This window comes from Diceros bicornis, chromosome 33 (genome assembly GCF_020826845.1).
Source record: "Diceros bicornis minor isolate mBicDic1 chromosome 33, mDicBic1.mat.cur, whole genome shotgun sequence".
Lineage (NCBI taxonomy): Eukaryota > Metazoa > Chordata > Mammalia > Perissodactyla > Rhinocerotidae > Diceros > Diceros bicornis.
Window position 1 is genome coordinate 29,657,337 of NC_080772.1, and position 25,952 is coordinate 29,683,288.

Sequence of the window (25,952 nt, forward strand, 5' to 3'; positions counted from 1 at the left end):
CATCTGACATTCAGTGCTTTTAAAATGATTTTTTATACTTTCCTGAGCATTTTTAGTTTTTAGTTGAAAGATTGGTTTAAATAGTACCTTCTACCATTTTATCAGAAATGAATGTCCTCCATGTTCTTTAATTTTTTCCAATTTCAATAAAGAGTCTTCATAAATTTAAATATTTTACTAAGGAAATTTGTTAGGTATGTGACCTGTATAAAAAGACATGAAATAATAAGCACCTAACAAATACTTATGTAATGAGTGAAAGATATATGTATTGAATATAACCGTATACAAATAAAGTGATTTTGTTCTTTTGATCATTAAAATGGATTTACACAAAATTGTTGATAGCTAGAGTCATCCTGAAAGTCTGTGTACTACTGGTAGAATTTGGGCTAGGTGTTGTAGAATAGATAAAATACAGCTCAGTAGGAAGGAGTCAGATTATCTAGGTCAGGAGAACAGCAAGTTACTGAGAGGCAGGTGAATATGTTTGAACAAGAGGCATTCAGAGTAGTATGAAGACTCAGTAGGGAATCTAACCTGGCTAGTTCTTGTTGAAGGTGATAGGAAGTGTAGGAGATAGATAAGGTTGAACTCAGTTCTGGATATCACAGAAAACCTGACAATAAAATTGAGTAAAACAGTAGGAGGCCTAATACAGAGGGGGGAAAAGCAAAGCACCTTTTGAAAGGAATATTCTGCCTTTTTCTATTCGTGAGCCGTTAAGTTAATAATAATAATTTCAAATACGAACATAAAAATCTTTAGCCCCCAGTGTGCAGTGCCACCAGGGCCCTTTCTGCCTGTGCCCGGCCTGAAGACTTGCCTCTCAGTATGTGATGTGCTGCCCCAGCACCCTTTGTTTATGCTGGTCATTACGCTCTTTTTTGTAGTAGCACGTAAGAATGGGTCACCAGTCCTGTTTCTTAATCCATTTTTGTTGACCCTGTTTTGAATAGACATGTATCTGAAATTTGGACAAGCCTTTGTTAGGTCTTGTTTTCCCTATTGTTGTTAGTTTTAAGATTTTTCCTCATGTCCTCATTGGTATTTTAGTGGGAGAGACTGATACTAACCAGATACCCTTTTAAACCAGAAACACCTCTTAGGTTTTCAACGAAGTTGTCTTTATGTGGCTCATCTCCAAAGTCTTCTAGTCATTTGTTCATTTGACAGACAGTTATTGAAGGTTTTCTATTTACCAAATGCCTAAGAAATTTCAGTTTCAGGCATAATAGTACCAAATGTGCATGGTATTTTTGTGTGTGTGTGTGCGTGTGCCCCTTTTATCAAGATTTAATTTTTTAAAAGATTCACATACTGAATTTTGAAGGGTTATAATGTTTGACTTTAAAATTTGTGTTTAGCCTGCAGTTTTTAGGAGTAGTACATCTTAAATTTTATTCTGATTATTATAAAATATTTGATTTTTGAAAATTAGGTTTAAACCAATTTCTCACCTAAAGTCCTAAGCAGTCTAAATAATGCATTGGGCTAAATGTCAAGTACCCATGTAAGCACAGTAATCACCTTATAGTTGAAGCGTTGGGCTAGAACTAAGGTGGCATGAGTCTTAATTCCTGTTCTGTTGTTAAGTTGGGGCATAACCCTGGGCAAGTTCATTTTTTTGTATTGGAGCAGATGATTGATGAGATATTTTTGTATTCAGTATGGAAGCAAAATTTGGCTCAAATAAGAGAGGACAGTAAAGTAAAATTAATAATGATATCCCTGTAGAGAGGAGAGAAAAAATAAAAATAAGCAAGATAAACTGAAATACCCTATCTTTTCTCAACCCATATCCATTCTTCTAATATGGTCTGGTGAGGATAGTGAAGCCAGAATTAGCTCTTTCTCTTCACATTGGGGAAATCCAAAAGGCAGCTATGTGAAACTTGTCCCGACTGATATGTAATGTTATGAATTTTATCAGTAGGAAATATGGCTGGATTATATGTGTGAAATATAAACCACACCCAGGAACATGTAAGGATCTTGACATTTAAAGCTGCAACACCAAGCAAGCATCGTTGGATGTTTCTAAGTTTTTCTATTAATATTTGCTTGGCATTTAAAATCTTAACATTGAGGAATTTTTTCCATTAAACCTGGTTTTCTTTTCTGTGGGCTGGGAAAAGTTGCTCTTAGTTTATTTTAGCAGTGGGACATCTGAGCCAAGTTTTTAGTACACCAGTTTTGAGAGGGAACATATTTTGGGAAACCTCTCTCTGAAGTGATGTATTTTAATGTACACTTTCTCAATTTGGGTAACTCAGTAGCTAATAAAAAGATCGCTCATTTAAGGGAATGTGAGATTTTGAAACACTAGTTTACAATCCATAATCAAAAAATGTTGATAAATGTTTTATTTTCATTATTTTAGTATAAGGCACCTGCACTTAAAAAGTCAAATTCTCCTGGAACTGCATCCTCGGGATCTTCACGATTACCACAACCAAGCGGCTCTAGCAAAACTGTTGTAGGTAATGAGATCCATAAAATAACTTGTCTTTTTTTTTTTTTTTAAACAGTGTTGGTAGAGAAGGAAATGAAGATAGTATTCTATTGTGGATTATTAAAATAGATTTATAATTAGGATTAAGAGATGTGGAGGATAAGTAATTTATTCTGGGTAAAAATCAAGTAACTTGAGATAGCTTGTACTTGAGATATTTTATAGTCCTTTTTTTAGCTTAAATGTATATCCTTGATGTTGTTATTAATATATCATCTGTTCAGAATAATCAACCCAGTTCTTTCTTGATTCTTTTTTTTTTTTTTTTTTTTTTTTTTTTTTTTTTTTGTGAGGAGATCAGCCCTGAGCTAACATTCGCCAATCCTCCTCTTTTTCTTCGCTGAGGAAGACGGCCCTGGGCTAACATCGGTGCCCATCTTCCTCCACTTTATATGGGACGCCGCCACAGCATGGCTTACCAAGCAGTGCGTCGGTGCGCGCCCGGGATCCGAACCAGCGAACCCCGGGCCGCCGCAGCGGAGCGCGCGCACCTAACCGCTTGCGCCACCGGGCTGGCCCCATCTTTCTTGATTCTTTGACCACAGTATTTTTCCCTCATTCTACCTGTACCTCTCTAACTTGAAAATTGTCCTTAATAGACAGATGTTTGAAGAAGATATTGACTACTGAAGTGTACTTTTATTTATATGTAAATTGTAAGAAAGAAATACAGAAATTAGAAACGATGGATGCTATATGTTCCCTGGAAATTTCATTTTTTTAAAAAAATTTTCTTAGTTGATAATTTGTTTTGGTTTATTACCATAGAGATTTATTGCCACTAGAGAATTGTTTTCCTTGTCATATGCTCTGTTTTGTGTGACTTTTCTTTTTCAGAGTGTCGTTAAGACTAATACCTTTTTTATTTTAAGGTGTGTCTTCAGGTAAAGTGTCTTCAGTTAGCAGCTCTGTCGGAAGCAAACTTCAGACCTTATCTCCCTCCCATAAAGGGATAGCAGCCCCTCAAGTAGGGTAAGTTTACACTGAATTTAATTTATTAGTGGTATATATATATAAATGATACTAAGGTTTTCTTTTGTTTAGGTAATTGGCTTTTTCATTAAACTTAATTTTCTTTCTAAGTCCATGTGCCTTATAATGTATTGCTGGTCAGGAGCACACTCACTGCTGTTGAGGATCTAGATTAGTACAACTAACTTGTATTAATTTTGGAAGAAAATCTGGTGGCATTTATCAAGAGCCTTAAAAACATTATTTTCAATTGAATAATTTTACTGCTGGGAATCCATTCTAAGGAAATTATTTGAAATGTAAAAGATTTTTGTAGTAATCATAATTTATTAAGCATTATGTATCAGGCACTATGCTAGATATTTCACATGTATTTTTATTAAAAGCACCTCACACTATAGGATGAGAAGATCAAAGAAGCAAAAGTAATTTGCTCAAAGCCACACAGCTGGTGAGCGTTAGAAGCAGGATACAAATTGGAGTCTCTTTGCCTCTAAACGTTGGTCTCTTTTCATATGTTTTTATTATAATGTAAAACAAAAATCACCGAAATGTCTATAGCAAATTATGACCATCTACAAAGGGATATTATGCAACCATAAAATATATATAAATTTTAATAAGATTATTCTGCTATAACCAAAGAGGAATGTCGGATACAAACTCCATGTGTACTATGGTAGAAACTATAAAAATATGTGTAGATAAAAAAGACAAAATATGCTGAAATATTAACAGTGGGTGATTCTTTTTATTTAATACTTTTTATCTTTCCACAGTTTTATATACATGGTTTTTAATAAAGTAGCATAATTAAGCTTTCAACAATTATTTTTATTCTAAGAAAATCATTGTTAGCACTAGAGATTTTAATAGAAGGCCTCCTATTCCAGTAGAAACTCACTTTCTCCTCCATTTTGATAGATCAGAGAATTAAGAGATTGCCACATGACCATTAGAATGAGGGCTTATGTCTTTATCTTTATAAATACCGATCAAATTGATTTAGGAAATATAGCACACGTTATTTTCAGATATAGGTTATCACCTTAGTTTTCATGTAGGAAATATACACCAGGGTATATATCAAGTGAGAGTAACTGCCTTTTGTTTCCTAATTTGGACTATGTAGAAAGTACAAGTCCTAAAGGGAGTTTTATGTAATTGTCACTGCAGGAAAAGCAAACAAATCAGCTGACTAGATCTGATTAGTTAAATGTCTTTTCTCTTTGTTGTGCTTCCAAAGAGAAGAGACAGACTATCATTAAGGAAGAGAGAGGTTATCAGGAGAACAAACGGTTGAAAAGTAAAAGGCTCTCATCTTCCAGTGGTAAAAAACGGAGTTGACTTATGTTTTTTTTTTTGCTTGTGTGCTAAGTTGACTCATTAGATATTTAACTACAGTATAGACATAGCCATATGTGTTTTAACTTTACAAAGCCTTTTTTACCATATCACAGAGAATTGCCTTCCTTGTTAGGTTGTAGTGTTTGTAGTGTTGTTTATAGTTTCATTTACAGTTGATTGTGAATTAAAAGCTGATATTTTTAAGTAGAAATATGAGAAAACTAGGCTTCTAGACTACTTCGCCACTAAGCTCTCTGACTTCGTGATGTCTCTTTCCTCTGTCTCACTCTGACAACGTTCTCTGACTCTGCTTAGACCTTGACGATTGATGTAAGAAAATCTGATCAACATTTATATGATCCTTAGGACAAAATATGTTTTTACTAATAAGCAAAGATTTTGAGCAGAATAATTATATGTTATGCACTGCTTATAATGCCATGAAGATTTAAAATTTCTGGTTGTTTCATATCTTATTAAACTGTCGAACATGACTGTTCAGATTCTGATTGTCCATTCTGTATACAATCCTTACGTGTGAAAGGAGTTTTTCCAACTACTGGAAAGAGTGGTGGTGTTTCCTGCCAGCCAATATATTACTGTATTAACTGGAACATTACTATATTAAGTGGAACCATTCATGGCTGTCTGTTCAGTAGCAGAGTTCATTCCTTTTTCAGAATTATTGAGGTAATGATTTGTTTGTCTGTTTCCCTTGCTAGATTGTAAGGTCTATGATAGTAAAGCTCTCTGTGTCTACCTTGCTTATAGATGTAACTACAAAATGTAGTGTAATGCCTGGCATATAGACACACAACAAATTTTTGGCAAATAAATGAAAAAAAATAACGAATTAATAAATCCCTCATTTGTCAACTTGTTGGCATATCGTAAAATCATGGTTCTGGTACCGATGGAATAATTACTTGAAGTTTGTATGGCAACAATTATTTCCATTGACACAGATGATTCAGGATTGCATAAGGTGGAATTGGGCCATCTGGTTAACTGTAATGTTCAAGAAATTGAGCATCTTCTGAAATTAGTAAAATGGAGTCATTTTAGTGCTGTGGGATTGTTTAAAGCCTGATGTGTATAATCTTTATCGTGGTCAGCTTTAATCATGCATACTGGTGATCTGTAGTATTTAGCATATATTGGAGTCATACTGCAAAAAATTTATCTTTGTACTTGGAAAAATTTTCGTTATGTTTGGTGATTCTAGACAACCAGTGGGTCAACTGATTTTGACAGACTTTTTTAAGCAAAACAAACTCCATGGAAAATTTTTCCCTTGTTCTTTTCTGTTGTTGTTGCGGTAACATTGGTTTGTAACGTTACATAAATTTCAGGTGTACATCATTATATTTCAACTTTTGTGTAGACTACATTATTTTCACCACCCAAAGACTACTTACCATCCATCACCATACACATGTGCCCTGTTACCCTTTTTCCCTTATTCGAAAAGATGAGTATCTTTAGTCATAGGAGATTTTAGAAGTATGGTGAAACACAGAGCTTTTAAATAAATATTGCCACATTTGAATTGTGTCTCAGAGTTTACACAGTCATGCCTTGAGAATGGTGTTTTCTTAATGGTTAATTACCAGCTTAAATGGATGTTTCAGCTGATAGTTTTCAATTGCTAAAATATCAAATTTCAGAGATTTACTGCTGTTCAGTTACTGTGAAAAACAGTTTACTTTGGGGCAAAAGAATGCATGTAAGGAGCATTTCTTAATACAAAAATTGAATTTGGTTTCTCATATTTTAATTAGCAACAATAAGAAATAAATGTCCAGTTTTAAGTACATTGTATGAGTGGGAAGATACTTTTCTCATAAGCCAATCTTTTGATGTATGTAAATTGAGTTTGTGTGGAGCATTATATGGATTTTTATGAACTTCTCGGTCTTTTATTATTGGTCTAGAAATGCCTAAAACAACCTAGAATTGCAGAGTTTGGCTTCTTATGTGGATAACAATGATTGAGACTATTGGATTAAGGAAGTTAACTTTGGCATGAAATTAAGATACTGAATTATCACCATAGGATTAATGAGCTTAGGATCAAAAGCAGAAGTAGGACACATTTCAAAACTTTGAATGCCTCAGAACATCATACATTGGAGTTCTATAAAGATAAAAAAATACCACCTATACAATAGTATTTCAGAAGTCATCTTTTTATTATCTCTCAGTCTACTGTGCTTGCTATAGTCTTACAAGACTGAGTGGCTTATTTCCTAAGAGAATGCCCTTACATGGTATCAACAGTAAACAAGGACCGTCTCTAGGTTAAAGTTTATTTCAAATTAGAAATAGGTTGATATCATTGCCAAATATTTTTAAAAATGCTCATTCAGCTGTGAATATTTTGAAAGCTTGCCAAAATATTTTTCCTTCTGGATAAACTGTTCATATAATATCATACCATAGCTTGACAAAAAGTAATTTATTTTGGGGGAGAAATACAGGATAATGTAGTGATATTTATCATAACCCTTTAATATATGGTAAAATTTTAAAAAAATCATCATTGAAATCTGCCTTTCATTTAGATTTTCAAAATCTTAAAATACTGGCATCCTCTCATATGAAATTTTGATATTTCAGAGCAGATGGTTTTTTTGAATTATGGCTTGAGGGCCAAATCTTGCCTAACACCTGTTTTCATTGGCACATGGCCACACTCAATTATTTATGTATTGTCTATGGCTGCTTTAATGCTATCCTGGCAGAGTTGAGTATTTGTAACGGAGACAGTGTAGCCCCCAAAGCCTAAAATACTTACTGTCTGGCCCTTTACAGGAAAAGTTTGCCACTTCCTGTTTTACAGTAAGTAAATTATCATAGAAATTAGATATTTATAATTTGAAGGTATAGGTTTTAAGGATTCTTCATTTATACCCAAAGATGGAACTGTTATTTTTTAAGTCATGTGGATATCTAGGAACTTTGGCCATAGATTAGTGTTTCATGGAACCAAAGCATTTTTTAACTTTTGTTAACTCAACACATTTCTGTGGTTCAATTGAAAGATCAGTGAGGGATTGAAAATACACTTTCATGTTGTCTCTGACCAAATCTTGCTGCCAACTTAAGGACATATCCTTGACTATCATATGGGATTGAAATTCTATGTTATGTGATCAGATTGCTTAGTCCGCTCCAAAATGTATGCTATGTAGGTGTGCTTGGTTGGCTTCAAAAAATACCCTCGTTTTTTTTTTTCCTTAGCAGCAAGACTACTTTTACTGCAGAATGGATTTTTTTATTCCTGCCTTAATTTCTTTTAGACCTTGGGTGTATAATAACTGTCATTACTGAATTGGAGCCTTTAGGAGAAAAAGAGCATAGATACACTCTAAAAACATTGATAGTGATAATTCCATAGTGGAGTACTATCAGATTGAAATTATATTCCTCAAGCTTTGTGATTAATTAAAAAATACATGAAGTGGATTTCTCATTGTACTTTCCCAACATATATTAATTCTCAAAGTAACCCCATATGTAGACGATGTAACTTGGAACATCTAATGCCCCAGATGTCAGGGTAAAACATGTAATAGACATAGGCTTCCTGGTTCCTATAGTCATTTTATTCACTTCCTTAACTGATACTTTGGAAGACCAAGAAAGACATAGAGAAGAAACTTCAACCAAAAAGCAATCAGTTGGATTGAAGCCTTTGAGTTCCTTTTCAAAATACATCACCACTTTTGCAAAGATTTCAATTTCTTTCCAAGTTTCCCTTCATCTTGTTACTGCTTTGACTTATCTTTAGTGCTACCGGAGGTTGAGGCACAGAAATAAAGGGTTTGATAGAAAAGGAGACTTGAGCAAGGAAATGTTCATATTCAGTAAATTAAATATGAAGATGGTACATGAGAAATGGTCTGTTACATCTTATGATCTGAGTAGTGGAGGGAAAGATTTAAATATTTGAAAGTTCTTTCATAAACTAATAATTTTTAAATTTATGTAATTACCCCTACATTGACTATTATTGCATGGGATTTAAAAATATATATGTAGTCAAGATTTTCTACATATATATATAAATATATATAAAACAGTATATAGTATACATACTATTATATGTATTATATACTATATGCTACATATAGTATATAATATATATATGATATATGTATTATAACAGTAGCAAATTGTAGAGGGACATAAATTTAAGTGATTTTAGCTTAATAATAACTTTTATTAACATTTAGCCTAAGTAACAATATATGTGTGTGTATTTATAGATATATGGATACACTTGTATCTAGGTAGATGGATGAATTGAGGTGAATTTTATAACACAGGTATATGGTACGTTAAATCACTATTGGAAGCTGCCTTTCAGTTAGGTTTTAAAAATCTGAAAATACTGGCAGTCCTCTCATATGGAATATATGTAATATTTCCATTAGACAGTTACCTTTAGATTTTTATTAGATTTTACACATTTCCTTTCTGAATTTGAACTTTTTTGTATCTTATGTAGGATTTGAGTGGTTCTTATCCTGTTAGAGGAATCTGTTTTAAAAATGTAGTTTAAAATTTTCTAAATTTAAATTTTAGTAACTTTTTTTCTGAGAAAGAAAATAAGATCTTTTATTTCTTATTCCAAATCCACAGATACCTTTTGTTAAGATAACCACTGTTTGGAACAGTGATGTTTTGATAATTCTTAAATGATTCAAAGGAAAATCTGATTTGTTAATTAAAATTCCAGATAGTTGAATTTTCCAGTAATCTTTCACAAATTAAAAAAAAAAATCAGATTTAATCTCAAACATTTTAGAAATTATGCTTAATATATATATTTAATGAAAGCATTTTTAAAAAATCTTAAAATGTTTTAAATTTAATGTAAACCATCTGTAAAATATTAATATCAAATATTACAACAAAATTCCTGCTGTGTAGAGGATACTGAAAGAACATAAAAATAGATAAAATGTGTCCCTCCTTAGAGACCTTTATAATCTAGAGAAATGAACAGATTCTTTTTAGACGCTGAACTTCATAAGAACAAGCATCAAGTCTCTCTTTCCCCAGAATGTAGCACAGTGCCTGACACATAGTAGGTGCTCAGGATTTGTAGTCAATGAGTAAGGGGAGGAATGAACGAGCAAACAAGCATCCCTTAAAGACTGTACTTTTAAAGTGAACAAGCAGTGCTGTGTTGTTCAGTAGTTTTTTTAAGATAATTCTCCTGATGTCCTAATTTAATTTTCCCTGCTATCAATGGATATTGGTTGGTGATAGTATATATGATTCAGTTATTTGGTTGATGTAAAACCATGAAATATCTACAAACCAGCAGTTCTCCTATTATCCTCTAGATGGAGATCCTTTATACTTTTGTAAGTGAAAAAAAAAATAGAAAGCCTCAGATGGCATGGCCCTTTAACATTTTTATATGTGATTTTTCAGAATTGCCATCCATGTTTTTTCACATAAGATCATGTTTTACTTTTCTCTGGATGAATTTCACAAATAGTCGTTCTTTGTTAGAAAGTCAGTTTGGGTAAAGATATAAATATATTATTTATTTGATTCCTTATTTTATATTTGGAATTTTTAAATGCAAGGGAAATCATAAAGAAGAAAAGAGAAAGGTTCTGTGAATTCAGGGAAGGGAAAAAGTGAGATTATTTGTGAGCTTCATTAACAACAGGCATCAGATCTGTCTTATTTATTAGAATAATAACTTTAGTTCACTTCTAGCTTCATGAATTTTTTTTGAAACAGTTGTTACCTTAAGTTTCCTCATTGATTCCATTGCCCTGCTACATATAAATGTGGCATTTTTTTGTGCATTCATCAGAACTGGCAGAGTGGCCTAATTTTCATGTCTAATAATGGACATTGTATAAACTGTGTGAGGATTCTTTTTGATGTTAGTTGTCTTACATTGGCAGTCAGATAATTAACAGCTTGTGGGGTGGATTTCTGATGAACCAGAATAATGTCTTTTTAAAAAAAATTTTATGTAAAGAAACAAATCGTAGCAATCTCCTTATGGGTACACCTTTATATATTTTAATAGTAAGATGGACAAGTTAGGCCCTCCACTTCGAACTGGAAGACATGTGCAAAGGTTGTATGACAGTGATACACAATCAGACAGTGCCACCAAAAGACATGAGTTATTACCCATTTCCAAGTAAGTACTTGTAACTTAGTTTGGTTAATCTTTTTCAGATATTTCCTTAAAGGCTTTCTATAATGGAATACTATAAACTTGTATATTCCTATACTTAAAAAATGTTATTTTAATCATTTTTAATACAAGAAGTGCTAGATAATCTTCTAGGACTTAAAACACTTTGATTTTTGGTGGACATTTCTGTCGTCCCAAATAATGGCTTTTTTTAGAGTATACATTTTATTCTGTTAAATTTTAATTTTTAAAGGGTTGAAATAGTCACCTTCAGTAATTGTTTTTTTCATGAAGCTTTTTCTTTAGTAGTAATATTTTTGAAAAGAAGAGTAGAGGGAATATTATGCCACATGTATTATTTAATATTGCTGGATTACCTTTTAGTTAAGCAGATGATGAATTATAAAAAGGCAGGAAAAAGGATCTTAGAAAACATTCAGACATTTGTTACTGCCTTAGCAAACTGAGAAGAGAGGCACATGTGGCAATGGCAGTCACTTTGGAACTCCTCCACCTAAGTCTTCAAGGCTTACTAGTTTGGGCCCCCATACCAAGTCTAGCCTTCTGGTTTGAAAATGATGAAATTAGGGTCTAATAAATTACTTATTAAAGTTGAAAAATATATTGTTAAACACAGTTCCCTTAGCTAATTTTTAAACCAAGGCCTACTAGAACGTTCTTTTACCATGTATGAAAAGTAATAATAAATGTAACTAGATTTACAGTAACATAAAGTTGGAAGAAGTCGTGAAGGTATTAGCAGCAGCCGTGTGTGATTTTTGAGTAGTTAGTGATAAATCCTAAAAGGAAGAATTTGGGCCCTGAGCCGTTTTTTTTTGTGCTACTACTGCTGTCTGTACTCTCTGAAGCAGATCTCAGAGAAACATTGACTAGCAGTAAGGTAGATTAAGTGTAGATTAAATTTAATTCCAAAATTAAATTTTCTTTTATTATTGCTTGTACTATAGCAAGCAGATACAGAATAAGAGTAGGTTATTCCGATTCTAACCAGGAAGAGAAATGTCTTGGCCATGTGAGACTAGGGCAATATGTGTGGGGTTTTTTTGGGTTTTTTTTTGGTGAGGAAGATTAGCCCTGAGCTAGCATCTGTTGCCAATCCTCCTCATTTTGCTGAGGGAGATTGGCCCTGGGCTACCATCTCTGCCCATCTTCCTCTACTTTGTACGTGGGGCGCCTGCTGCAGCATGGCTTGGTAAGCGGTGCGTAGGTCCGCTCCTGGGATCTAAACCTGCGAACCCCAGGCCTGTGAAGCGGAGCCCGCACACTTAACCCACTACGCCACCAGGGTGGCCCCTAGGGCAACATGTTTTAAGTACCAATCAAGACAGTTCTTTTCAATCTCTTAAGAGTGGTTTTTGATATTCAAATTCCATGTCTTAGAAGACATTACTAAAAATATGTGATAGGCTGTGTTTGTATTGTCTGCATATCTCACGTACATATTATATGAAGGTGATAGGATTTCTAACAAAATTTGTTCCAGAACCAGAAAAAAAGTGTCCTTCCTGTTCTTATGACTCTCACTGGAGGAACTGCCATTTTTTGGCAGTGATTTTTTAGAGAACGTATTTCTAAAAAGGCACTGTCGCAGTTCTGCAACATCCCTCGAGGGGCCATATAAAGTAGCGTAGATACACCTTCAAAATACACCTCATGGATGGACACCTCATGGTCGTTTGAAGAGGTCCAGGGTAACCCGTCCATGCACCAAGGTGGTTCTTCACTCGTCGAAGCTCAGAAATAATTTAAAGTAACTGTTCAAAGCAGCCCCTCTTTGAATGACAGCATTGCATATTTGAATATAAGAATTGTAATACAACCCACCTAAATTCAAATTCAAGTACTCTGGCCACATAATAGCTTTGCAACTTACTTATTCTCTCTGAATATGAGTTTCTTCAACTTTAAAATGGGAATAATACCTTCTGAGATTTTGTGAAGAGGAAGCAGTGAAGTATGTATAGTACCTAGCATTGTATTTGACATGTAGTGTATTTATTGAAACATAGTAGATGTTGTTATTACCTCCATGTATTTTGGAGGTAGCTATCTAAAATATTAGGAGACTCTCCAGCTTTGCTGTACTAGTGGAGGAGGAAGAATTTTAGCCAAAGTTTAAGAACTTCCGCTCTGAAGGAATTTTAAAAAGTATTCTGCTTGTTTGTACAACATAACATTGCTTATCTCTGAAATGAAAAGATTTGACTAAATCTCTGGGGGGAGGGAACTAAAATTTGATTAAACATCTGGCCCCTGGTTCAGCAACATGCTGGCCGTGTCACTTTGGTTAGTTACTATCTCTGTTGCCTCATTTATAAAATGGAGTTATTAATTCTACCTACTTCATAGGATTATTGTGAGGATTAAATAAGTTTATATGTGAAAGCAATTAGAAATGTAGCTATACCAAATGTAGTAAGCACCGTTATGTAAATGTTAACTTGTAGTAGTAGCAATAGCCATAGTAGTAATAATAGTATCATCATCATCAACTATGCTAAATGTTTGTATAAATTGCAATTTATGTCTCATAACTGCCTATAAGATAAGTGATGGTCACGTTTTATAAATGAGGGAATTTGGGCTCAGCAGGTTGATCGCTATAACAAACTTGATCAGTAGCAGTTGGGATTTGAATCCAGATTCATCTGAATCCCAAAGCCTATGCTTCTACCGTTATACCATCACATAGCCCTCTAAGCTTTCTTTGATTCCTCAAGTTTCAGAAAGGGAATTCAGTGGTGATCAAACCAGAGCTCCTTCTCTACTGATACCAGATAGCTCAGGCTGTGTAGTTGGTGAAATTAAATCTTTAAAGGGAAAATCATATTAACCTATTTATTTTAGTTGCTGTTTCCAAGAACAGACTGTCATAAATTGAATATTATCTTCTTAAAGTGGTTAGCTATTTTTTTAACCACATCTCAGGTGCTAAACATATTATTTAACAGTTACTTGTAGGCATTTAATAAAACACGTCTATTTGGAGGGAACTATAGATTTTAAACTTTAAAAAACTCGAAGCCTTTCAGAATGATTAACTTATAAATTTCATATAAAGCATATATATATATATTTTAATTGATTTTATATACCATCAGGATACTGTTAGTGAATGCAAAATGCTTTGGTTTATCCTTAGTATTAACTACTATTGTTTTCAGATTTAAAATAATTATTTGATGTTAATCTTTTGAATTTACCTCTCCACAGCTTCTAATTATTTTTCTAATTATGCAAATAAGCAACTTGAGAAATAAATGCTTACTAGTCAATAGTTTTTCATTATGCCATCTCTTTCTGTCTTCTAGAGCTAACATCAAACCTCGAAATACCACACCACCCAGTTTGGCACGAAATCCTGCCTCAGGTGTGCTTATGAGCAAAAGAAAAACATATACTGATAGCTACATAGCCAGGTATGTTTAACTCTGATATTCTAATAACCAAAATAAAAATGAGTATATGTAGTTTTCCAAACACCACATACAAAAATATATATCAGGCTATTTATAGAAAATCTGATACTTTCTTTGCTATATGATTTAATCTGGCTTTTAAGTTGTACACTAAAGAAATAGTTTGTACATAAATAATATTTTCCTAAAGCTTGTAGTTATAATTGTTGTTATAAATGCTCAAAGACAATTTGTTCAGTTCCACTGGTTTCATTTGTGTTTTTTGTGTCTTTCTTTTAACTGCAACATAGTTATTTTTACCTCCAAGAGTTGAATAATACACCCTTTAAACCACTGCTATTATCATTTTCAGCAGCATTTTAATACATTTAAACTCCCTGCTGAGGTTGTGATTATCCATGTACTTCCCTTTTTAATCTGTCACAGTATTTGCATGACTTGTACATTCACTGCTTTTAAGCATATAATGAAATCATCTCAGTTATATATATTTACTTTTTATATGTATCCCAACTTATTCTGGAAAGTTTTAAGACAAGATAGATAAATCCGTAACGTACAGTGACATACAATTGTTTTAAAAATGAAAGAAGAATAGAAAAAGGAAAAATGAGAATTAAAAGATACAATGAAAAAAAGGAATGAAGTTAGTCCACAAAATATGTGTCATGAGACCCTGTATATAGGCCAGCCAGGAGCCACAAGTTGGGGTCTAGACTTGTAGCAGCCAGAGTATAGGGGAAGATAGGAGCAGTTAATTACATAATTCATGTTGTCTAAAAAGGAAAAATAAATCAGTTTCTCTGTGAAAGCACAGCGAGTCCTGAGGCCCCAAAAGTTCTCCTGTGAATTCTCATAAAGAGGCACTGAATAATTCAATGGATAACTTTTTAATTAACATCCCTACCGTAAATATGGGGATGAATCTCATAGGGTGTTTTCTTAAGATGCCCTCAATGCAGGCCTATAACATGACGTCCTATGATCCATGAAAAACAGTTGTGGGGTGTGTGTATGTTATGTGTAAGTACATGTATTGTCTGCTTGTGTTGTATGTGTATAACGTATACAGCTATCTGTTATTCAGATGTAATCCAGGGATAGATTTTCAAGTATCTAAGATAGTAGCTCTCAATCCTGGTTGCCATCAGAAGCGCCCGTGGAGCTTTCTAAAAATGAACATGTCCAGGTCTGTCCCAGAGATTTTGATATCTTTGGTTTGGAGAGTGGGATCTGGGCATCTGCCATTTAAGAAGTTTTAAGTGTTGCTTACATATAACAAAGGCTGAGAACCATAGAGGAATAGAGGAATTGCTATCTTTCTAGCTAGATTCTTTAGTAAATACTGTTTGTCTCAGCTGAGGTTTTGATACGTGTTAAATATCAAAAAAGTGAGCATGTGTTTCTCGAAGTCCTGGAGTGTGGTTGTACTGTGTTGTTTATGTCTGGAGGCATGTGTTTTGAATCAAGGCTGAATATAGTATTAACATTCTCTTATAGAATGGAGAATTTAATAAATACGTATACTTGAATGAAAAGATCATCTTGTCTTGCCAAAGAGGTAGACAAAAGAAGTGTGAACAGGCAGGGGCAAAACTCACATTAAAAAACAAATTTGGGTTCTTCTTTGGTTTTCCTTCTTTCTTTTTAGATGGTTGATATGTGATGGGAAGCCCCTTGCTCACCTAACTTACCCTTACTATCCTATCCCCCCATTCCAGATAGAAATAATTATAACCATAGTAGATGAAAAAATGTTAGAGACTTCTTTTTCTGAAGTATAATAGACTAGATTTCCTGGACGTTTCCTAGGTCCAAAAACACCTAGAAATGCTGGATAAAATGGAACAAATATCCTTTTGAGTGTATAGCTTAGCTCTCAGAAAAGTTAGAGAAACAGGACAAAAATATAAAGGAAACTAGAGGTCAAATTGGTAAATTAATCCTGACACTGCAGCTACATTTAAGATTTTGACTGATCTTCACTACTTAGAGGCTTGAGTTTTAATTTCTTTGTGGGAGAGAGGAGTTGATTTTTTGGGCTTGTACAAAGTGGAGGGTTAGAAAGTCAACTTTCTCTTCCCTCCTCCTGTGCCTCTTGCTCTAAGCCAGGACTCTTGAAATGCCCTCCAAGGGGCCATCTTAGGCTCAGCTAGAGATACCCTCCAAGGGGCCATCTTAGGCTCAGCTAGAGATACTCACGTGACGATATGTTACGTTTGGCATTGGAGTTATTTACAGGAAATATGGAACAACAGCAGGGCAGCATCAGGTGTTTCTCTTTCGTGGAAGCCCCTGCCGCAGTCCTGAGCCTAGTCTTTGGCCTTCCAGGTGACAGCTTAGGTGAAGAGAACAAAATCTCATAGGTGGGTATAGGAACGGTTTATAATTAGAAATTCTGTGTACCCACGGGGAACCAATATCTCTCATAACAGTCCCATAAACATAGCCTCCAGGTTGTCCTGAGGGGTATGTCCAGTTTCAGTGGACTACGTATAAGCACTATTGCCTGGAAACACAGCTGGCGTTCCACCTTTATTAGGTTTTCATTAAACAGAGCTAGGAACTTATCCCAATGTCAAATGTGTCCACAGGAAAGGAGAAAGAGTTCTATTAACCCTTTTCTCACAATACTCAAAGGGTTATCTCTCAGTGAAAGGATGGGTTAGGAAAAAAAAATTTCACCAACCAGGACTAGGAGACCCCAAGGAAACTTGTTTGTCTCAGCCATGACTCAGAGGAATGCAAGAGTTCCCCTGGTAATTCATAACTATAGGCTCACCTTCACATGAGTTTAAGGTTTGAAAATACAATATCTGCATTATTCTAAGAAATTCTTAACTGGAAAAATAACTTGGATAGTCTTGGTTTAGTAGCTCCCTTGGAGCCTGTAAAAGCAAAAGCAAATCGTCTCTGGTGTGAAATACTCTTAACCCAGGCTTCCTGATTCTCTCAGGTGAGCAAACATGAGCTTGCAATTCTGAATTACAAAAGACACGTGGAAATTCCAAACTATACAAAGAAACAAGCAATCATGAGTGAGTGAGCGTTAGCATAAAACAAACCCCAGTGCCCATTACTTAAGATACTGAAATCATCAGACATTGCTTATAAAATGTCTGTTTAAAGTATTTAAAGAAATAGGAAGAGAGAATTGGAATCATTAACAATGACAATATTCTATCACAAAAAGATTAGAGCATCTTTACAAAACAACCAAACAGAACTTAATATAAGGAAAAAACCCAAAAACCCAAGGGATGGTTTAAATTGTAGATTAGACAGAGCTGAAGAAGAGAGAAGTTAACTAGAGGGTAGATTTAAAGGCATTATCCAGAATGTAGTCCCAAGAGAGATGAAAGATGAGAAAGAGATTAAAAATCATGGGTGGTAAAATAAGGTCTAAGATTTATTGAATCAGAGGTCAAAAGAACAAAATAGAGTGAATGAGAGACATCATTCAAAGAGTTAATAACTGAGAATATTCCAGGATTAATGAAAAACGTGAGTTCTCAGAATCAAAGAACAACAATCCCAAGCAGGATAAATAAAATGCAAACAACATGAAGATGCATTGTGATGCAACTTGAGAAGACAGACAATGAGAAGATCTTAAAAGCAGCCAGACAGAAAATGACATGACTTAGACAACGTGAGGATTACCCAGATAGTACACAGCTCGCCTGCAGCACTTGGGGCCCAAAGACGATGGAATCGGCACGGTCAGAGTGCTGAGGGGAGTCACTGCTGACCTTTGCTTGTGTACCAACTAAGCCAGTGGTCCTCAAACCTGAAAGTGCATCAGAATCGCCTGGAGCGCTAATTATAACACAGCTTGTTGGCCCCAGCCCAGGATTTCTGATGCAGTAGGTCAGAAGTGGGGCATAAGATTCAGCATTTATAGTAAGTTCTCAGAAGATGCTGATGCTGCCAGATTGAGGACGTCACTTTGTGAACCGCTGAGCTAAATTATCATTCCAAGAATGAGAATGAAATAGTTATTTTCAGACAAAAAAAATTGAGAAAATTTACCATCTATAGACCATGACTAAAGGAACATCCAAAGACTGTACTTTAGGAAAAAGGAAAGTGACCAGTGGAGGAACTTTGCAAGGAGGAATGGTGAACAAAGAAATTGGTAATTACTTAAATAAATCTCAGCTAATACTGACTGTATGAAATAATAAAGATAAAACAAACTAATGAAATAAAAAGATGATAATAGAGAGCATTAAGGAAACAACTGGTGGTCAAGTAGGAGCTCCCTCCAGGGTGGTGCTCGGCAGCTGCTTGAGATCCTGATGAGACCATTGGGGTCCTGGCTTCTGCATCGTTGTTGACAGGAGTGGAGAGGGAGCTTCAGAACTCGGGGTGAGACTTCACCTTCAGTTAACTCAGATTCCCATCAGTACTGTCAGCAGGTTGAAATTTTTTTGTGTGTGTGAGGAAGATTAGCCCTGTGCTAACATCTGCCAATGCTCCTCTTTTTTGCTGAGGAAGACTGGCCCTGGGCTAACATCCTCCTCCACTTTGTATGGGACACCGCCAGAGCATGGCCTGCCAAGCGGTGCATCGGTGCGCGCCCGGGATCTGAACCGGCAAACCCCGGGCCGCCGCAGCGGACCGTGCGCACTTAACCGCTTGCGCCACTGGGCCGGCCCAGGGCAGGTTGAATTTGTTAGGCCCTGTGTTCTAATTTACTTAGCTGTCACAACACGCTCCAGACTCTTCTTTCATCCTCGTCCTCACTCCTCATGGCTCTGGACCCTCTCACGCTGCCCCGTGCTCTGTGTCCCGCTGTGCTTTATTGTTTAGCCTGTGACCTGCTGTAGATGTTATCTACGCTGTGTCTTGTCTTCTCTGCAAAACTGTGAGCTCCCTAAGCGCAGGAATTTTTATCCGTTTTGTTACTGCTCTGTCTCCAGGCTCAAGAGGAGTACTTGACGTAAACCAGGGTCTCAGTAAATGTTTTTTTAATGGGAATGAGTGAGTAATACGTGAAGAGGATAAACAAAGTGAAAAATTTGGTTCATTTAAAATGATAAAGCAAACTTCTCTCAAGATTGATCAACAAGAAGGAGGGAAGGTACAAATAATATTCAGAATGAAAAGAGGGATGTAACTACAGATGCAGCAGAGATTTAAAATTATAAGTATTTTATGTCAGTAACTTAGGTGAAATTCACAATTTCCTAGAAAAATGTGTCTTATGAAAACTGATTTCAAATGAACTACAAAACTATATAGGCTTATAGTTATTAAAGACATCGAATCAGTAAATAACAAACTAGCCCTGCCTCCTCATCACACACGTGCACGCACGCACACACGTGCACACACACAGAATGGGCTCATGATTGTTTTACATGATAAATTCTACCAAAATATTCCAGGGGAGGGAAGTGAAAAACGACATTCCTCAACTTCTTTTAAATGTTTCGTAAAACCTTAATACCCAGACTAATGAAAGAATGTAAAATTGTAATCAGTTGTACTTATAAACTTGAAAATACAAGTAAAAATATCCAAGAATTTTAGCGAATTGAATCCACAAACATGAAAGTCATGACACTTCAGATTTATCCCAGAAAATAAGATTGATTTAATGTTAGGAAGTCTATTAATATAATTTATCACATCAGCAGATTAAAGGATTAAAATATATTGGTCATTTTAATATATATACACACACATTTATATATTTTATATATTTATGTATATAAAAGATATTCAGTAAGATTCACCACCTATTCTTGATTTTTAAAAAAGTTCTTAGAAAATTAGGAATAGAAGGGAATGTTATTAAATCAACAAAATGTATTTACTAGAACCCTACATCAGTCTTCATATTTAATGGTGACATGTAAGAAGCATTTTCTTTAAAAGCAGAAATAACACAAGAATGTCAGCTATAATCATTTCTGTTTTAATAGAATATCTAGCTAGTATAGTAAAACAAGAAAAAAAAGCTAAAATTACAAGACATAGAAATAAAGACACAATATTGCTATTATGTGATTATATGTAGAACACCCAAAAAAGACAAACTAATGAATAAATAATAATGAAGTCTTTTAGTAAATTTGCTGGATTTGATATCAGTATACTGAAAATTATTAGTCTTTTTATCAGCAACTTTTTTTTTAGAAATACCCACACACAAACACAAATTCAAGGTACATAGGAATCAGTTTAAAATCTAAGCAAAAACTGTAATTTTGATGGAGAAAATTACAAAACTTCAAAGATATTAAAGAAAACCAAAATGGAAAAATATACCTTCTTCATATAATAGAAAATTCAACATCATAAAGCTATCTCTTAAAGCTATCTGTTCTCTCCTAAATCAATGTAAAAATTCAGTGCAATTTTCAAATAAAATTCATGAATCTTGACAAGTTGTTTTCAAAATGTAAATGAAGAACAAAAGCTTAAAATTAGCCAGGTTAAAGAATGATGCATGAATGATTTATGAGGCTATAGTAGGGAAGACAGTCTGATACTGATTCAAGGATAGACAAATAGAACAGTGGATCAGAATGCAGTGGTTAAAAAAAGAACCCAGTCCCACAAATAACTGGAAATTTCAGAGGTAGCAATGCAGATCCAGGGAATGGGGAGTGGTGGGACTATTAGATATCCATGTCGAGAAAAATTTTCTACTTATATCACGTATAAAAAAAATAAGCTACAAGTAAATTAAAGACCTAAATGGGGACTGGAAAGCTATAAAGACTTCAGAATAAAATAGAGAAGTCTCATTATCGTCTGAGGAAAGAATTTCTTAAGTAATTTAGCAAATACGAGTTGTACAGCAAGAGACTGATTGATGTATTGCATCGTAATACAATGAAAACCTAGTGCTTCAAAAGACTCCAGGGATAAAGTGAAACAGTGTGACAGACTGGAAAAAGATACACTATATATATAAACTAAAAAATTCCAGGACTTTTATCCAGGATATCTGGGAAATTTCGACAAAGAAAATTTTAAAAATGAAGGCACGCAGTAGAAAAATGGGTGGGTTTTGGTGGGGGGATGGAGAAGGGTGGGGAATAGGCAGTTCACAATAGTAGAAATCCAAATGGCAAAAAAGTGTGACAGGGTGTTCAGCCTGACAAGCAGTCAGGGGTTTGTATATTTGCAGTTGGATACCATTTTATTCCCATCAGATAAGCAAAAATGAAAAACTCTTGAAAGTGCAAATTGTGTTAAAAACCTGTGACATTGAGAACCCTCATATGCTGCCAGTGGGAGTATAAATTTGCCAACCACTATGTAGAGAAATCTGGCAGTATCTAGTTAAGTTGAAGTTTTGATATTTTATGAATACTTATTAATGTTGGTATGAGTGTTGATTTCCTTAAATTGCCATATGCAGTGTTGAAATGATCTTTTCTTTTAAGGTAATTCTTATACATTTCATTGACAATAAAATTGGCTTATTTTCCCATGACATTCTTCCTTGATTGGGGTTATGTCTTCTAATTCATTATATTCTTTGTGGTTTGAAAAGATTATTCTGATAGCTATAAATTTGCTCTCAATATCTAAGTGGGTATGCTTCTTGATGCTGGAGATCATAGTAATTCTACACCCTGTCTCTAGTGGGACTGAAAGAAGAAAGAACCTTCCAGGCCTGTAAAATACTGACATATGCTCTTATTTTCATCAGCATAACTTTTAGATCCCCAGTGGGTTTTATCAGAAAGTCCAGTGATTCTTTATCGCTCTTAAACTGCCTGCAGGAAAGAAGCATCTAGACTGGGGAGCACCTAGAATTCTCCAATGGCTACCTCTAGAGATAAAAGAAAAATTTTTTTCAATGGCATCATGCTTATATGACACCAGCAATTGAATTCTCTATATGGTAACTTTAAAGTAAATATCATGTTCTCGGAAGAACACATGCCAGGAGGGAATGTAAAGATGTTCTTATGGGAATCAAATAGCTGTTCTTCCAGTTAATTAGTGTTTCATCAGTAGAAGCTGAATTTCCTCAATGATTGGCTTTTCTGATGAAACCTTTATAATCTCAAGCATTTTGCTCTAAAACTGTTGTTATAGTATGTAGTTCTTCTGACATCTATATTACTTTCATTGCTATGTTGTTAATAAGGCCCACTCTGCCAGGGCATGTATAGGGGCTTGTTGAGCATTTATTGCATCACAATAATTTAATATAATTTAATAATACGATTAAAATAAATAATGAAAGAAGTACTAGGAGTTTCAACCTACAGTCCTTGTGACCAATGAGGGAGACCTGGGAACCGGAACATCTCCGTCTTCCTCAGTGCTGGGTTCCAGTTCTCTCTTCATAGATGGTTTTGCAGAAAGGACACTATAATTTTCCTCCTGTTCCCGTTGTCGTAAATGCCAAGTACATAGAGCTGATGGAAGGCGCGGCTGCATGTGCTCATGAAGAATTCTAACAGGGACAAATATAATGCCAAAGACAACATTTAGAATTTCAGTATTTCCTAAAAGAGATTCTTTTTTTATCTGAACTGGAAGAATATTAAAAATGAGATTAAGGAAGCTTTTAGTTATGCTTAATATTATGTCCTGTTTCCCAAGGGTTATGTGAACTTTGTGTTTCCATTTTTTTTCTGTACTTCCTCAGGCCGGATGGAGACTATATATCTTCACTTAATGGCGGAAACATTAAAGGCATTGAAGGAAACTCATCTGGACACTTACCAAAATTCTGCCACGAGTGTGGGACTAAATACCCTGTAGAATGGGCAAAGTTCTGCTGTGAATGTGGTGTTCGAAGAATGGTTCTGTGAACAAAATCCAAAAAAAAAAAGAGCTAAGTCCAGAGTTTTATGACTATTGCTGCTTGGCCAGCTAGAGCGCTTCCTCTAGTTCTTTTCTGCTAAAATTGTTCAAAATATGTTTTTCAGCAATTTTTGGAGCATAATCTTTTGAGTCTGTAATGTGTGTGTGTATATATATATATGTGTACATATACTGTATATAATAAACCTGATACCCCAAACTGTGCCATTCAAGGAAATATTCACTTAATCTGTCAGAAAATAATTTCAAGTGGAATCACTAATTTAGGTATTTTTTGTTGTTGTTGTTAAAGCACAATAAGTATGCTTCCACAGACTCGCAAACGCTGCTGCTTAGCCCTCAAAGGTTTAGGATGATCATTCCTTTGAGCAAAAAATCAGAATAAACATTTTTATTATTGGTACCTATTTTCAGATAGTACCATAATAGGATGGGATGCTCGGAATTTTGGAATTGAAGAGAATATTTTTAGTTACAATTAGTTATGTGAGGTCATTTTCTTGTAGAGCTCTCCCACAAAGAATTTTATTAATATCAAAAAAAAAGACAGAAAAAACCCCTAAGGTTTATGTTGCCCTTTACTTGGTGTATTATTAATTATGTAATTTAAAAATCTTTACTCATTCTTTGAAAATGTAATTATGCAATTTTCTTTTCAGAAACACACGGCTGAAAATACAGATGTTTCTTATTCTAGTTATAACTGAATGATTTTTTTACTTCTGTGTGTATTGGTTGAACATATATTCTTTCTACTTCCAATTGTGTCTCCAAATTTCACTTTTTTTCTTTCTTTTTCCATAACCTCACGTCTAAAGAGTAGTTTTGTTTTTTGCAGTTCGAAAATGTAATTATTTAGTATAAGATGCTCAAAATTCCTTGCAAAATCTTTCATGTTTATTTCTATCTGAATTTAGAAGAAATTATTTTAATACAAACCACATCACCTAATAAATAATAACTTTGGTAATTAATCATTAGTGCAGGGCATGCAGGTAAAAAGTATTTGCATTTTAGTCCCTTGTAGTTAGATGTAGTTATGAGTAGGTTAAAAGAATATCTAAGTTTTCCTACTCACGTTTTCTTTTATGTTTAATGATGAAACACCATTCACATCACAATAAAAAGCCACTGAAAATGCATTGCTTTAATGCATAGCTGACTTATTATGTAATTAAACATTCACAAAAATTTAATTATACTCTAACTTTGACTAGAATACAGCTTTTAATCATTGTCACTTTCAGTGTAACATGGTATTTAGTAGTAGAAATCTGTCTTTGCTGGTGCAGCCATATTCAGTAAGTCAGTAGTCATTTCTGTTGAATCAAACCTAACAGAGCTTTTGATCGTATTGTAAAGGTACAAGCAAATCTTTTATAGGCAATTTCTAGTTTCTTATGATTCTGATCCACTGTAAGGATCAGTGTAGAAATTGGTGTCATAATTTTCTCTGAAATTTATTTATGCTTATACTTTATAATTTTATTCATTAGGTTTTTGGGGTTTTTTTGTTTTTGTTGAGGCAGGGGAAACAAACTTAGTGGTAATAGGAATTGTCATTTTACTTACCTTATAGTTTCTTTCCTGAATTTTTATTAATCTTTTTTTCTGGTTGTCTTTATTTAGTCATCATGGTCAAAAAAACAGTCCATCAATTAGAAAAAGCTGTAATAAATTTAGGAGAATAATATTAGATTTCTGTTTCAGTAATTTATGTTCTTCTGTCCTAATTGTTATAAATTATATGCAGAACTTTAAAATTTTGTTTTATTTAGAACTGAGCACTATTTTCTTTCAAGTATTTTTTTTAAGACCACATAATTTTTGTCTGCCCCGGGAAGGGATAGATAAATGAGCTTAAATTAAAAAGTGGCATATGTTTGTTTCTCACTGCATTTCACAGTAGCAAATAAATGTTATAATGTACTACATGGAAAACGAGTTGGTAAGAAATCATTCAATTCCAGAACCCAGAGATTATTATAAACAGTAGGTGAAATATATTTATGAATTATGAAACATGTTGTGACAATGTATTTAAATACATTTCTGTATTACTTGCATATAGTATTCTCATGTTGATTTGTTGTGCAATAGCTTGGTTTTTAAGAAATTTTCCTAGTTCGATGCATCATTTATTTTATTTTTATTTATTTTCACAAGTATTTGCCAGTGTGGTAGAATTAAAAAAAAGATTGTAAGCTTAAATTAAAATGTAAAAATTGCTTATATATTATTCTGAAAGTTATTAGCTTAAAAAAGTAAGATTATTATGGCTGCTGTTGTCTCTTGTTCACTCTGTTTTTTTATTACAAATAATATCTTCATTTTGAACCTATTCAATAAAGACATGAAGCAAAAAAATGCTACTTGGTTTTCATTGACGTTTTATCTTTTAGCCAGACATAGGTGAAAAGATGGGAACAAACTGAAACATAAAGAAAATATTCGAAGTCAAAATACAAATTTTTTAATGAGAAAGTAGCTTATCATTGGCAGTTGTTTTTGTGCCATCAGCTTTTAAATAAATTATTACTATTTTATTGAAGTGTTTATGACCTCAAACTATTATAAATATATTTCACCACAAGATTTTTAAGGCATAGGAAACATTCTCTTCATAGCCAATAAAATTTAGCACTTGAAAACAGTGAAGTCAAGGTTGATAGGAAACATTATGGATATTTCTAAT

At 34.1% G+C, this 25,952-nt stretch overlaps 1 protein-coding gene across 3 annotated transcripts in view; it reads left to right on the top strand.

Annotated features, from left to right (window-relative positions):
* Positions 1-25,629, top strand: part of ZC2HC1A (zinc finger C2HC-type containing 1A) — a 49,891-nt gene extending 24,262 nt beyond the window's left edge. The window contains exons 6-10 of one of the 3 annotated variants that reach the window (XM_058528920.1): positions 2,384-2,483; positions 3,388-3,487; positions 10,899-11,015; positions 14,345-14,452; positions 23,079-25,629. In XM_058528920.1, the coding sequence (XP_058384903.1) occupies positions 2,384-2,483; positions 3,388-3,487; positions 10,899-11,015; positions 14,345-14,452; positions 23,079-23,244 (591 nt within the window). In that variant the 3' untranslated portion in view covers positions 23,245-25,629. Of the gene's footprint in view, positions 1-2,383; positions 2,484-3,387; positions 3,488-10,898; positions 11,016-14,344; positions 14,453-19,377; positions 19,680-23,078 lie in introns of those variants that run through there. The other 2 variants (XM_058528918.1, XM_058528919.1) reach the window with 2 other exon arrangements.
* The last annotated feature ends 323 nt before the right edge of the window (positions 25,630-25,952 follow it).